The sequence below is a fragment of the Dipteris shenzhenensis genome, chromosome 9 (genome assembly GCF_047967505.1).
Source record: "Dipteris shenzhenensis isolate YYH24624 ecotype China chromosome 9, Dip_SZ_1.0, whole genome shotgun sequence".
NCBI lineage: Eukaryota > Viridiplantae > Streptophyta > Polypodiopsida > Gleicheniales > Dipteridaceae > Dipteris > Dipteris shenzhenensis.
The window spans coordinates 38,252,165-38,265,634 of record NC_141604.1 but is presented as its reverse complement, the minus strand read 5'-3'; the positions used below and the strand labels follow the sequence as shown (position 1 = coordinate 38,265,634).

The window sequence follows — 13,470 nt, the reverse complement described above, 5'->3', positions numbered from 1 at the left end:
GTTGGTTATGAGTTGTTTCTAAACTGTTTTCTGGCTTGTTGTCATCTGCCTATGACCTCTGCATAGCTTGATTTTGAAATGACTAAGCTTGCTCATGCAGATATAGCCTTAGGTAAGGCGTGGCATTTTAGAAAGAATCCAGCCATTGATTGGAAAAAGCACGTATATCAATTTAAGATGAATGATGTGCTTTATGTCTTACGAGGTGAGAAAGATGTACCTCAGGGACCGTTGGTTTCCGTGATGAAAATCCGAAAAGCTCAAGAAGAGTTTTTATTCCTTTGTACAGCATCGGTAGAGCCGGTTGATGATTCTTCGGCTAGCACCGATGTTGTGCAAAGTGGTGAAATGGCCAAGCTGGCTGATCTTACAGCAGAGGAGTTCTCTAACTGTTTTAGGGATGAGCTACCTTATGGGTTACCTCCAGAGCAGAATGTTCAGCATAAGATCGAACTAATCCCGGGGGCAGAACCTGTAAATAGACCTCCCTATCGAATGAGTTTCACTGAAGAAGCGGAGGTGCGAAGGCAACTGGAAGAATACCTCAAGTTGGGGCAGATTCAACCAAGTTTCTCACCCTTTGCTTCGCGAGTGATATTAAAGAAGAAAAAGGATGATACGTTTTGCCTCTGTATAGATTACAGAGCATTGAATAATATCACTGTTAAGCACAAGTATCCGATGGCTCGGATTGATGATTTGCTAGATGCATTACATGGAGCCGTGATTTTCAGCAAGATAGATCTTAATTGTGGCTACCATCAGATCCGGGTTAGAGCTGAAGATGTGCATAAAACCGCTTTCAGAAGCAGGTTTGGTCATTATAAGTTTTTGGTAATGCCCTTTGGACTTACCAATGCTCCTGCTACATTCATCATGCTTATAAACGATTTACTACGTCACGTCCGTATATCGGAAAGTTTGTAGTACATTTTTTTGATGATATTCTGGTATTCAGTAAAAGTATTACTGAGCATCGCGAACACTTAAGAATAGTGTTCAGTACTTTGAGGAAAGCCAGTCTTTATGTAAATAAAAAGAAAACTATATTGTGTATGGTTAGACTTGAATATTTAGGATTCATAATTACTCCAGAGGGGGTAGAAATGGATCCAAAGAAAGTGGCTGCGGTACTAACTTGGCCAATCCCTCAGAGTCTGACCGCTTTGCGATCATTCTTGGGATTTGTCCAACTTTATCGAAGGCATATCAAAGGATATTCCGAAATAGTATCGCCATTGACTGATCTGACCTCAGATAAAGTACCTTTTATATGGGGACAGAATCAACAAGAAAGTTTTAACGCCGTGAAACAAGCTGTGGTTTCAGGACCGGTGTTAAAAATAGTTGATCCCCAGAAACCGTTTTTCCTAGGAACCGATGCAAGTGGCATTGTAGTAGGAGCGGTTCTTCTTCAAGAGGGAAGGCCAGTAGCCTTTGAAAGCAAGAAGCTTTCTCCCTCTCAGCGAAATTGGCTAACTCATGAATTGGAGTTGTATGCTGTTATACATGCTTTGAAAACATGGAGGCATTATTTGTATGGTTCAGAGTTTTATGTGGATGTGGATCATGATACTCTGAAACATTTTTGTAAACAGCCTAACTTGAGGGGCCGCCAAGCTAGCTGGGCAGAGCTCATGCAGGAGTTTAATTTGACGATTTGGTACCGAAGAGGAAAGGATAATAAGATTGCTGATGCGTTGTCTCGCATTATGCACAATATGAGTTTTACGGTATTAGAGAGTGCTCTAATGACCGAGATTAGAGAAACTCAAAAGGTGGACGAGTTTGTCCAGAGCTTATGGCCTAAAGCTCATGTGTTTAGACCCGGGAAAGAAAAGGATGACCTGGCATCCACAAAAGGCCAAACATATGCAAGATATACCATAAGGGATGGTATGCTGAAAAGAAATGGCAAGGTTGTAGTACCTAGTCAGAATGATCTCAGGCAGAGAATCATTCGACAGTGCCATGATAGCCCATGTGCGGGACATCCAGGAGTCGAGAAGACATATGATCTCGTGAAGCGAGATTTCTTTTGGCCAAAGATGAAAAAGCATATTCATGAATATGTGACACGGTGTTTCTCGTGTCAGGTAAGTAAGGCAGAACGGGTGAAGCCATCCGGACTTTTGCAGCCCTTGGAAGTACCACTAGGTAAGTGGGAGAGCATTTCCATGGACTTTATTGTGGGTCTGCCTACGACACAAGGAGGGTATGATTCTATCCTTATGGTGGTTGATCGTCTAACCAAGATGGCTCACTTCATTCCCACTAGAGAGTCTGTTAGAGCCCCGCAAGTGGCGGATTTGTTTATTAGACATATATTTCGTCTGCGTGGATGGTTAGGCCAATTTACCGATCATTTTTGGACAGCGGTATTTGAGACACTAAGGACTGAGTTGGAAATGAGTAGTGGGGATCATCCTGAAACGGATGGTCAGACGGAGAGAGTCAACCAGATTTTAGAGGATATGCTGAGGGCGTATGTGTCATTGAGGCAACATACATGGGACAAGTGGTTGCCATTGTTAGAGTTTGCCTACAATGATAGAAAACATTCCTCTACGGAGTTTAGTCCGTTTGAATTGAATTATGGTTATAGACCAGCAAATCCAACTACAGTTGGAATATCTCAGAGAGTGCCTAGTGCCGTGAACTTTGTGGTTCAGATGCTGGAGATGCTAGCACTTGCGAGAGCTAATATCCGCCAGGCTATGGATAGAGCCAAGGCGTATGCGGATGAAAACCGGTCTATAAGAGAATTTAAGGAAGGAGAAAAAGTTTTACCAGAGTTCCTTCGCACTCTAAGTCTTTGACTGCAGGAGAGTGTGCTAAGTTATCACCTCGATATTGTGGGCCGTGGTTAATTCTAAAGAGAATAGGCAAGGTAGCCTATAAATTAGAATTGCCACAGGGTTGCAAGGTGCACCCAGTGTTTCATGTTTCTCGTTTAAAGAAATTTTTGCATACAGGTGACTCACTAATCGAAGGTGTGGTTTTATTTCAGGAGATAGAGGATAATGCAAGACGCAAACCAACAAGAATCCTGGACCGAGGAACAATGCAAGTGCGAAATCGGAAGATACCCACGGTGTTGGTTGCATGGCATGGTCAGCCTCTATCAGAAGCTACCTGGGAATCCGTATACCAGTTGCGGAGAGTGTTCCTAGACTTTATCATCAAGGATGCTGATGTCTGAAGAGGGAAGGAATGTTACGCTCTAGCTGAGGTGGCATGACCTCGGAAGAATCAGTCGACATTTCCCTTAAGGATCTACGTTTGTAATATATGTGTTTGCGCTTCATGTAAATGATCGGGAGGGTTTTAATGTCAAGGTCCTAGGTGAGGGCTGATAGCACCAGACTAGGTGGATTCAAGGCTAAGGGCCTAATGCAAGAAATGTGCCTAGGGGCAAAGGATTTCAAAGTATCCCAAGTGAGGGGTTAAAAAAAAAAGATGCATTAGGAAAGGCCCTATAATGATGGCATGAGGCATCTAGATCCATCTAGGGAGATGGGGCTTGTTGGAGTTAGTGAGAGAATGAGAAGGGACCTTCACGTATGTTTTCAGATTTTGATTTTCTCCGTGTGTACTCTCACGCTCCAGCAAGGTTGGCTGGGTGGAAAGTTATGGTGCTAGCTCCCGTGATTATCAGTAGTTAGTTGAGAGTCTGTAACGTAAACACTCCTTGAGTGTATTGCTAATCTTGAATCGCTCATGAAATCTTGCTCATACAATTTTTCTCAGAGGAAGTGCAACTCCTTAGACTTACAAGGGGGTGGAAATGGAAAACAGTCAGAGACAAAAACAAGAAGTAGACAGGAATGATAGAATTCTCAAAAGATTAATGAGAGATAGGAACACAATCCAAATTTTCATATAAAATCTAGGAATTTATTGATCACAAATGGAAGTTTCCAATGGTGCATTGATGGCAATTATCATGACAATTGTAGAGCCATTATAATTTGAAGATACAGACAGAAAGGGATAAAGCTCTGGATGACAGAATAGCATCTTTGCAAAAGAACAGAAATATGGGAACTAGCAAGACATGAAAGAATAAATTACAAATGGCTCAAAAAAAAAGGAACAAATGGACACGCACGGCGCCATATCCAAAGCAAAGGGGATATTAATAGACAATCAAGAAATTCATGCATACATGAATTTCTTAGGGTATACAGCTTCTTGGAGGGAACATTTAGGTTTGTAGGAGAATAAGATCATGTGCCAATTGAAGGACCATGATCTGCCAAATATAATAAATCCACTTTTAGGGAAATGATTTTAGTTCAACATCAAATGCAGATCATATGTTCTACTAGAAAATGCAAGGGAAGAAAATGATGTATGAAGTATATTATGTATATGCTCTGATTTTGATTGGGAGACGTGACTGATCAATCTACTGAACAGATTTTAGCAGAGAGTTTGAAGTTCATCTTGGAACACTGACTATTTTTAGGAATTGAATTCGGAAGAGACCAAGAGACTACTTTCATTTTGCAATAAAAGCACATGGACAGCATTCTGGAGAAATTCAGTAGTCAGTCAGTATACTAGACTGACAAAGAATGGTGAGCGGTCTCATTGTCATGTGCTACATAAAAACTTACAGCACTAAAGTAGTTAGGTAACAAGGAAACCACAGAAAGCATAGATAGAAATGCCCCATAGATATAATGGGATAATACCACAACCCATTAAATTTTTGCAGAAGGCATACAGTTCTTGATTTTTCCCATAAAGTTGTACATTGCAGGCTCATAATATCTTGTAGTGTCTTGTTGAGTGTTGCTCTATCAGCTAGCATGCAACACCACGTGTACATCGAACTATTTGTTTTCTTAGGGTTTTTGGCAACAACATATAGAGTTGATTTAAATTAGTCATACCAAGGGTATTAGAATCATATGTTCCTTACCTATGAATTTTGAAGAACTGATACAGAATTTTTACCTTAACCGAATATAACACGGTGGATATGCATATGGAAGGGAATTTTGAGTTCTGTTTGCATTATCATGGGATGGGGCAAATAGTAACTTCGTAGCGTATGTGAACCTAAGTAGGAATGACGTTTCCTATATATTGAGAGTACTGGAGGGGTATTTATTGGAGATCAGTAATCAATTATGGTTCACTGCAATAAATGTGGTGGTGCACAACATGGGTTTATAGGAAATGCAGGCAGCCAACCAGAGGTGCCACTTGTCAAATGGAGTGCCAAGTGCAGGGGTCCCAGAACCCCTTCCTCCTAGCCACGCATGCCTCATCTCCCCAAAAAATTCCGGGAGTGATATGAGGCATATATATCCAATGCCACTCAGGCCACCTATTTGTATATGGGATTAGTTATCCCTAAATCTTATAGTGTCACAAGCGCATGCACCCCTTCATCTAAACCATACTCCACATGCCCAAACGAGGGTTGAAGGACACCACCTCCAACACCCCCCTGTGGATAAACCCCGAAGTACACAACAGTGACCTGCTGATCAAACCAAAGGCGACCCACAACCAAATCAAGGCTGGGCCCAAACAAGGCGACGTGAGACACTGTGCAACAAACCAAAGCTGCCCCGAAGTCCATGCCAAGCAAACAAAGACCAGCTGCCACCAAAGTCCTCGGGTAGCCACCACCAAAGTCCACGGGGAGCTGCAGTGAAAGCAGCCAGGAATATGCATCGCTGCCATCCAAGTCACACTTAATGCCGCCATGCATCCCGATGTCTCCGCAGCACCACACACACATCCAGTCTAGAAATGGCTGCCACCGCCGCGTGTCACACATGCGACAGCGCGCCGAAAACCTGCTATGATACCATACAGGCAGCCAACTAGCACTGAAGGATGATGATGTAGTAACCATTGAAATTGGCTTGGGCAAGAGTTCAGATGCTACCTCACTTGGTGGGACAGTAGACGCCTCCCAGTGAAGCCAACTGTTGACAAGGGGAAGGAACGATTGACTGTGAAAATCTTTCCATGAAGCTTGGAGAATATTCTAACTTCATACTAGAAAAGGAAGAGAAAAAACATAGAAGTTCATCTAGGAGGTGCAGGCTCAATCAGAGCCAATCATTGAGCAGTGGTTGAGTACGAACCGCTGAAGTTATGTGAGTGTATGCCAAAACTCTGAACAGGATTCTTGTGCTTATGCAGCTCACATCATCCATCAAAATGATCTTCGTAAATTAAAGAAGTGGCAAATCCGAGCTCGCATGAAACCTCTTTTGGACAAGGGCTGCTCCTCCAAAGCTTTCTTTAAAAGCCTACACGCAGATAGGCGAAAGGAGGATATTTGCAGAATCAGGAAAGATGATGGCACTTGGACTACCTCCGAATCAGAATTGGAATTGCAATGCTCTAGTCACTTCCAGCATCTCTTTTCTCCTCAGATTGATCATTCCGTGCAAGTGAATGCAGCCAGGTCTCAATTCCTTACGCATGTTCAACCCATATTGTCTCGGGAACAGGCTCATGCATTAGAGCAGCCCTTTAAGCTTAATGAACTGGATGATGCTTTGAGTCATTTACGTAAAGGCAGCTCTCCTGGTTGGGATGGATTGACTGTTGAATTCTTCCGTGCATTTTGGGGTGATCTCAAACACACACTTCTTCTTATGATCAATCATGCTTGGGCAGAACAATCTCTTCCTCCTTGGAAACATGGCCTTGTCAAATTGATCCCCAAAAAAAGGTTATCTGAGACAATGCCTGATTGGCGGCCCATATCTCTTATGCCAGTCATTTACAAACTCATTGTCAAAATGATTGTCCTCAGGGTTCGATTCATTTTGCATGCAGGACTTCATCCCAGGCAGTATGGGTTTGTTCCCAGAAGGCAGATTACTGACAATATCTCCAATGCTTTGCTTGCAATTGAGTATGCTAAATATTCCAAACAAGATGTTCTCATCCTGCAAGTAGACATTGCTAAAGCATTTGATACTGTCCATTGGGATTTTATCTCTCAGACTATGCATAAATTGGGATTTGGCCCTTGGCTGGTTCACATTATTTACTGGCTCTACTCTCATGCCACTGCGCAATGTTTGCTTGCTGGCGGGTTGTCAAGAACATGGACTATGACCCGCTCAATGAGACAGGGTTGCCCCCTTAGTTCGCTATTGTATGCCATTTCTACCCTCCCATTATTGTTGCATATGGATCATCTTGCAGATACAGGGCAGCTTCATAGCTTGCAAATTCCAGGGGCACAGCCATTTCTTGCACAGGCATATGCTGATGACTCATATTTCATGCCCAGGAATTCTCAAAGTGACCTATCTCATTTGATGCATACTTTGAACAATTTTGGCATAGCTACTGGACTGCATATTAACTTTCAGAAATCAAATCTTCTAGCTTTGAAAGAAGCTGATTGGCATGCACTTCTCTGGCCAGGTCACATTATTTCTTCCCATACTATTGTGAGGCACTTAGGGTATCCCATTGGCTGGAATATTACCCCGCAACAACAGCTCATATGGGTGCTTCAAAAGATCAACAAGAAGCTGGAATACTGGCATCTATCCACTTGGCCTCTACACGTTCGACTTCGGATAGTACAATCCATCATTATGGCATATGTGCAATTTTATTTGCCTCTTCTTTCCTGGTCTCATAAGCATTTGGCTTCCTATATGTCCCAGGCCATGGAGATATTTTGGAAAAGCAAATCTCACAAAAAGGCTTTGCGGCAACAGTCTGTTTGTTCACCTAAGACTCATGGGGGGCTGAATATTCTCAATCTTCAGTTTCATATGTTGGCAAGAAAAAGTACTATGATTGCTGATTTTTCAGCAAAAACAGCCATGGGCCATAATGTTATCAGCGATGTGTGGAAACATGACGTCCCATACATATGGGCACTGGATTACGGATCATTGGGAAGCAGTCATGACCACATTTCAGGGGAAAATTCCTGGTTGTCCTCTTTCTACTGCTTTCATTCATGATTGGAAGAGAATTCTCTCTTATGCTAAATGGACAGGTGTTTCTTCTCATCATGGCAATTCCTTTCACTTGGAAACCATCCATTGGAGCAAGGTGTTTGAATCGCCCCTCGCTTTACAGGCACCCATTAAAGCGTATAATCTAATGAAATTGGGCATAAGATCGGTTGGAGATGTAGTGGATCAACAAGGTTACATGCTATCATTTCCAGCTTGCAGGACATTCCCTTTGGGTCTACATCATAGATCCATTTGGAGAATACTTACAACTATGTTGCAGCCATTTGCTCCTGTTCCTCCACTGTTTGCACAGGACAGATTGTTGGACTGGAATCTGATCTCTCCATCCCCTGCTATCTGTTCGCTTTCAATGCACAATTTGACCTCTTCGATGGTCTACAGATTTCTTCTTCCATCGCCATGGATTGATAAGCATGCCAACACTCTTTGGAATTTGGATAGGCCTTTATCCTGGTGGCAATCACGACTCAAGAAAATTTGGAAAGCCAAATTGCCATTGAAACAGAGGCTTTTCTTCTGGAGATGTATAGTGGGAGCTTTTTCCATTGGGGTGAAATTGGTAGCACGTCGCATTGCTTCCCCTTCCTGCCCCCGTTGCTCTCATCACCGTGAGACAGTTCCTCATCTATTATGGTCTTGCTCGCATTCCCGGATATTGATCACTCATGTCTCTCATTTGTTGCGGCTTCGGTTTCCCTCCATCAGACTCGGGAAACTCTTCTGGATGTTTGGATGCTTCTCATCTCAGATGTCTCCATTCCTCCTTTTCTTTCACTGGACTCGCTTTTGGGTACTATGGACCATTTGGACACAGAGATTGCATTCTAGGATGGGACAACAGTTTCCTCAGGCATATGCTTTCTTCAGAATGTCCCTCAAGCAATCTCTATATGATAGTTATGCTGCGAGGGACTTGGATGCTACTAGCCTTGAAGTGTTTTCTGACTGTTTTTGAGTTCTCCCATTAGGCTCTATCTCGGAGTCTAATGTCATGTACATTGATCTCATGTTAATAATATAGTTACTAGTTTTACAAAAAAAGAGTGTATGCCAAAACCCAACCTAGAGCCAATCATCGAACCTAAGAGAGAACATCAAAGCTTGCCTAAGACCATGAACGAACCAGTGACTATTCTCCAATAGCCAATCATTGAACCTAAGAGAGAACATCAAAGCTTGCCTAAGACCATGAACGAACCAGTGACTATTCTCCAATAGCTAAAGGAAGGGCTAGTTTTGGAGATTGCTCTAGAGATGTCATTGTGGAGGAGTAGGGTCATGATGTGCCATTATTTATTTCATAAATGTTCAATTTTTTGTATGTGTCTTCGCATCCTCCTTATGGGTGCTACTTAATAATTAAAAACACCTAATCTTAGGCTACCTTACCGCTTCAATTTGGAGTTTGCCACCTATATATTTCATACTATGTTTAAGATCTAAAATTTTGGCCCTTTTTTACAATGTTTTATAACCAATAGTTCACATAACCACACTTTCTAACAATATAGAAAGCACACACAAAGACTAGTGAACAGTAGAAGTACTGTTAGATATAAAATTCCATCATTCGTAATCTGATGAAATAAATATGTGAACATTAGTTCAAATTAACGTTGAAGCATTGTGTTTGTAGGACCCAGGGGAGAGATTTCAAAGAAAAAGCAATATGTTATTATATTTCAAGCAACAACTTGAGGATCTTGGTGTAGGATACCAACTTCCAGGGCAAGAGATCAATGTTACTGGAATCCCATCAATGAGTGTGCAATCGTTGCAATAATCTTGCAGTGGCTATTTGACGGAAGAGAGAGTAGACGGCAGCTCATATGTTTTTTGAGCAAGTTTTGTACAGTAGCATGAGAGCTATCGATTTTGTAATGGCAATTTAAGAGTGAATTCTCATAAGAGGTTTGGAAAGTCCCAATAATCTTTTGGACTGCAATGATGTGTAAATGTAGATAATAATTTTTTGATTCAGCTTGTGTATAGTGGAAATAATAATTTCCTACCTTAAAAAGGGCGCTTCAACCATTCTTATAAATACGAATAGATTTTATTTAATTATATTATCCTTGTACAATCCATGGTCATATTTCCAACGATTTGTAGTGGGATTTGGTTTGATATGGCTCGATATGAGAAGGATACTTCTTTAAACATTTATTCTTTGACAACTTTCATGGTAAGATATCCAATGCAAAAATTTGAAAGAGTTGAATGTTTATTTTCTAGATTTAGTGTAGATATTGAAGAAAGTTGCATTATTCGTTTCATTTCTAAAGAATTATCTTTTGTTCCTTGAAAACGTTAGCATATGATGTTAGAGAGAAAAAGCCTCAAAATATATATCTAGATGAATTTTAGGCACATACCCAAACTTATTCTCTTAAAGAAAAATAAATGGTGTTAACCACATGACCTTCACCCACAAGTTCGAAACCATAAACTTAGTCACACTATAGGAACTAGCTGTGGTTATATCCCCAATGACTTCATGAAGTGTGTGTAGACTACACTTTGGACAATGGTCTTATACACACTTTTTCTCTTTGTGGGTAAAAGAACCTTTCATTAAGAAGAATGTACATTCATAGCTGTCTCCTACTACTTACACGCTAAAAAAGCTGAAAAGAAAACATATGATAGCTGTCCATTGAAGAACAGCTAGTACACACACTCTTGTTTTTGGGTCAAATCCATGTATCTTTATATTACAAAGAGGCTGTCCCCAAAGTCCACGGAGATCAGCAAATAAAGGATCAAAAAATTTCATTGTAGGACAAGTAGATAGTATAACCTATCTGACGAACAGATAGGTAACCATAAAAGGATTGCTTGAGTGCGGCTGGCTATGAACACGGTCATGGAGCCCGCGTACGTTCCAACTCACTATGGTCCAGCTCATGAGGACGAGGGAGTCGGGAACAAGGCTCTCCTATGGGTGGGTGCCTGTCCTAGAAAGATTGTCTTGTGTGATTTTGCCAGGGGTTTGGAGGGGGAGTCGTCAGTGTCTGTGCGGCATCGTACTAGGGTGGATACCGGCTCAATAGCGATCTTCCGTGCCCACTTCCTCATGAAGGAGGCTTCCACCCCGAACAACTCCGCACACGTCTGGAGGGGCCAGAAGTGTGCCTGCTCTACCTTTGCCTCCATCGGCAATCTGATAACTCTTGTCGCCAAACCACACATCGGCTCCTCGTGCGTGAAGCTCAGCTGAAAGTTCACCTCTGCGCCATGGGCGTACCAAAGATCTAGTCCCTGTGGTCCCATCCACTCGTCCATCATGAGCATAATCTGATTATCCAAAATAGCATCAAACATCAACCCTGTGGAGGCAAACGGAAATCTCCAAATGGGATGTGTCTGAGATCCCACTGCATTGATCAAACCCCCCTTTCGGGACTGAAAGACCATGAGTGTGATCTCCAACGGTAGAGGGTATGAGTCCAGAATCTCTAGATATTTCCAGAGTCCTAACTTCCAGAAGTCTCGTGATAAGGGACGCCCAGGCTGGAGGTTGGGAGCTGCTGGTCGGGAAGACGAGCCTCGTCCCTCAGGATCTCTCTCTGGGCGGACTTGCTGCTATGATGAGGAAGCAGGCAGGGGTGTCGTCGTTGCCTTGCCTGATGGCAGGGGTGTCGAAGCTGAAGAAGTTGCTACTGAAGTAGAGGGGAGGGCAGCGGGAGAGGGAGAGGTATGGACGCAGGGGACAGAAGGCGGGGGACGGGTGGTGAGAGTGACCATAGGAGGGGGGGCTGGGGGGGGGGGGGAGGGGGCGGGGGGAACCCTGGAGGAGGAGGGGGAGGGTCTTGGGGGGGGGGGGGGGGGGGAGGGGGAGGGAGAGGGAAAAGGGTGACCTCAGGCCCCCCCTGCTGATCAGGCTCGTCCAGGCTCTAGATCAGCTCCTCCATGGCCCTCATCGGGCTAGCGTCTACGGCTTTCGCCATCGTCGCATCTGGAGCTCCTGGGGCTCTCTACTGTCGCAAGGGTGGGTGCGGAGGCTGAACTTCCGAAGCTGGAGGATCGATTGGATGGGCAAAGGCCCCTAGTCCTGGGGGAGGCCCCTGTTCCTCCTCTTTTGAGGCCTCTCGGTCAACCCTGTTCCTCTCCCTGCGGTTGGTCCTCTATCTGCGGCATTTTGCGGGCTTGCTTGCTTGGTTTCTTTTTCTTTTTAACCTGTATCCAGTTTCCTTCTGAGGGGTAACCCATGGGGTCTGAGACTCTTGCTGCTCTTGCTTGAGAGGGTGTTGAACTCGGGCTTGCTGACTCTGCCTACTCTGTGGAGGAGGGGAGGAGGCGCACGAGGGAGGCCACGGGAGCAATCTCTGGCAAGGTGACCCATCTATTTGCAGTGAAGACACTGGCTTGGTAACCCAGAGATCTCCACTTTCTGGCGAAGTGTGCCTCCTTTTAGGGTCTCGAGAAGGATCAACTTTGGGAGGGACTCTGGGCTCTCCATCACCAGTCTGATCCTAGGGACTCCATCATCTGCTAGAACGGAGGTGGTTTTCTCCGGCGGGGACTCAAGCATTGTGCCAAATGCCCAATGGAAGGGAGGATGGTTCGATACTCCTTGGGGAGCCTTGGGAAGCGGAGTTTAACCGAAAATCGTGGAACATGGTGTGTTGTATCCATGTCCTTCACTGTGAATCCATGATACCAAGGAAAGACGTAGACAAGGTATGGGCCAAGGAGTATGGGGCTCTGCTCCATAAGTGTCGAGGCGGTGTTAAGGGAGCTCAGTTGGATGAGGAAAGCATATCGTCCATAGATGGTGACCTCCTGGATGTCATCGTTCTCTAATGAATGTCAAGCTCGCTTGGATCCACTCTTGTGCCTGTCTTCGTGTAGACGTGAGGCCCATAATTCTGACCACAAGCGCCTTGTCTTGGAGGGATTGAACTGCCTGCTGTACCTATTGCTTGTCAACTGGGGAAAGAAGAACCTTGATGGCTGTGGGAGTCGAGGGTGTTGCCATAGAGTCCCTCTGGCCAGACCAAAGGTCGCCACCAAGATTTTCTTTCATCGTAACAAACATGAATGCTCCTGCTGCAGGGATGCAAATGAAAAAAGGAAAAGAAAGTACGGCGAGGTGAGGCGGAAAGTTGGAGGAGAGCGAAGGAGAGGGCGGTAGGGAAAGTAGAGGGGAGGAGGAGGAGGAAGGAATGAAGAAGAGGAAGGAGGGCGGGAGAGGTGGGAGAAGAGGAGGAGGTGGGGGGAGGCAGAATGGCGAGGGGGGCGCGCTGGCGAGAGGCTAGAAGGGCGGGAGGAGGTCCAAGGCGGCAAGGAGGGGATTGGGAGGCAAGGATGCAGAAGGAGGGGTGGAGCGGGGGAGAAGGTAGGGAGGGGGGTGGAGCAAGGGAAGGCGGCGCGGGAAGAAGGCGGGACGGGGGAGAAGGCAGGGTCAGGGAGCAACAAGGGGAGGCGGCGCGGGGCAGAGCGGGGGAGAAGGTAGGGCGGGGGAGGAGGTGGAGCGGGG

The 13,470-nt window shown here is 44.5% G+C and overlaps 1 protein-coding gene across 1 annotated transcript in view; it reads left to right on the top strand.

The window, feature by feature from the left end:
- LOC147898605 (mechanosensitive ion channel protein 10-like) overlaps positions 1-9,771 on the top strand; it is a 153,966-nt gene extending 144,195 nt beyond the window's left edge. Inside the window, exon 9 of the mRNA XM_087379203.1 lies at positions 9,625-9,771. Coding sequence (XP_087235329.1) covers positions 9,625-9,771 — 147 coding nt within the window. The remainder of the gene's footprint in view (positions 1-9,624) is intronic.
- Positions 9,772-13,470: the final 3,699 nt, after the last annotated feature.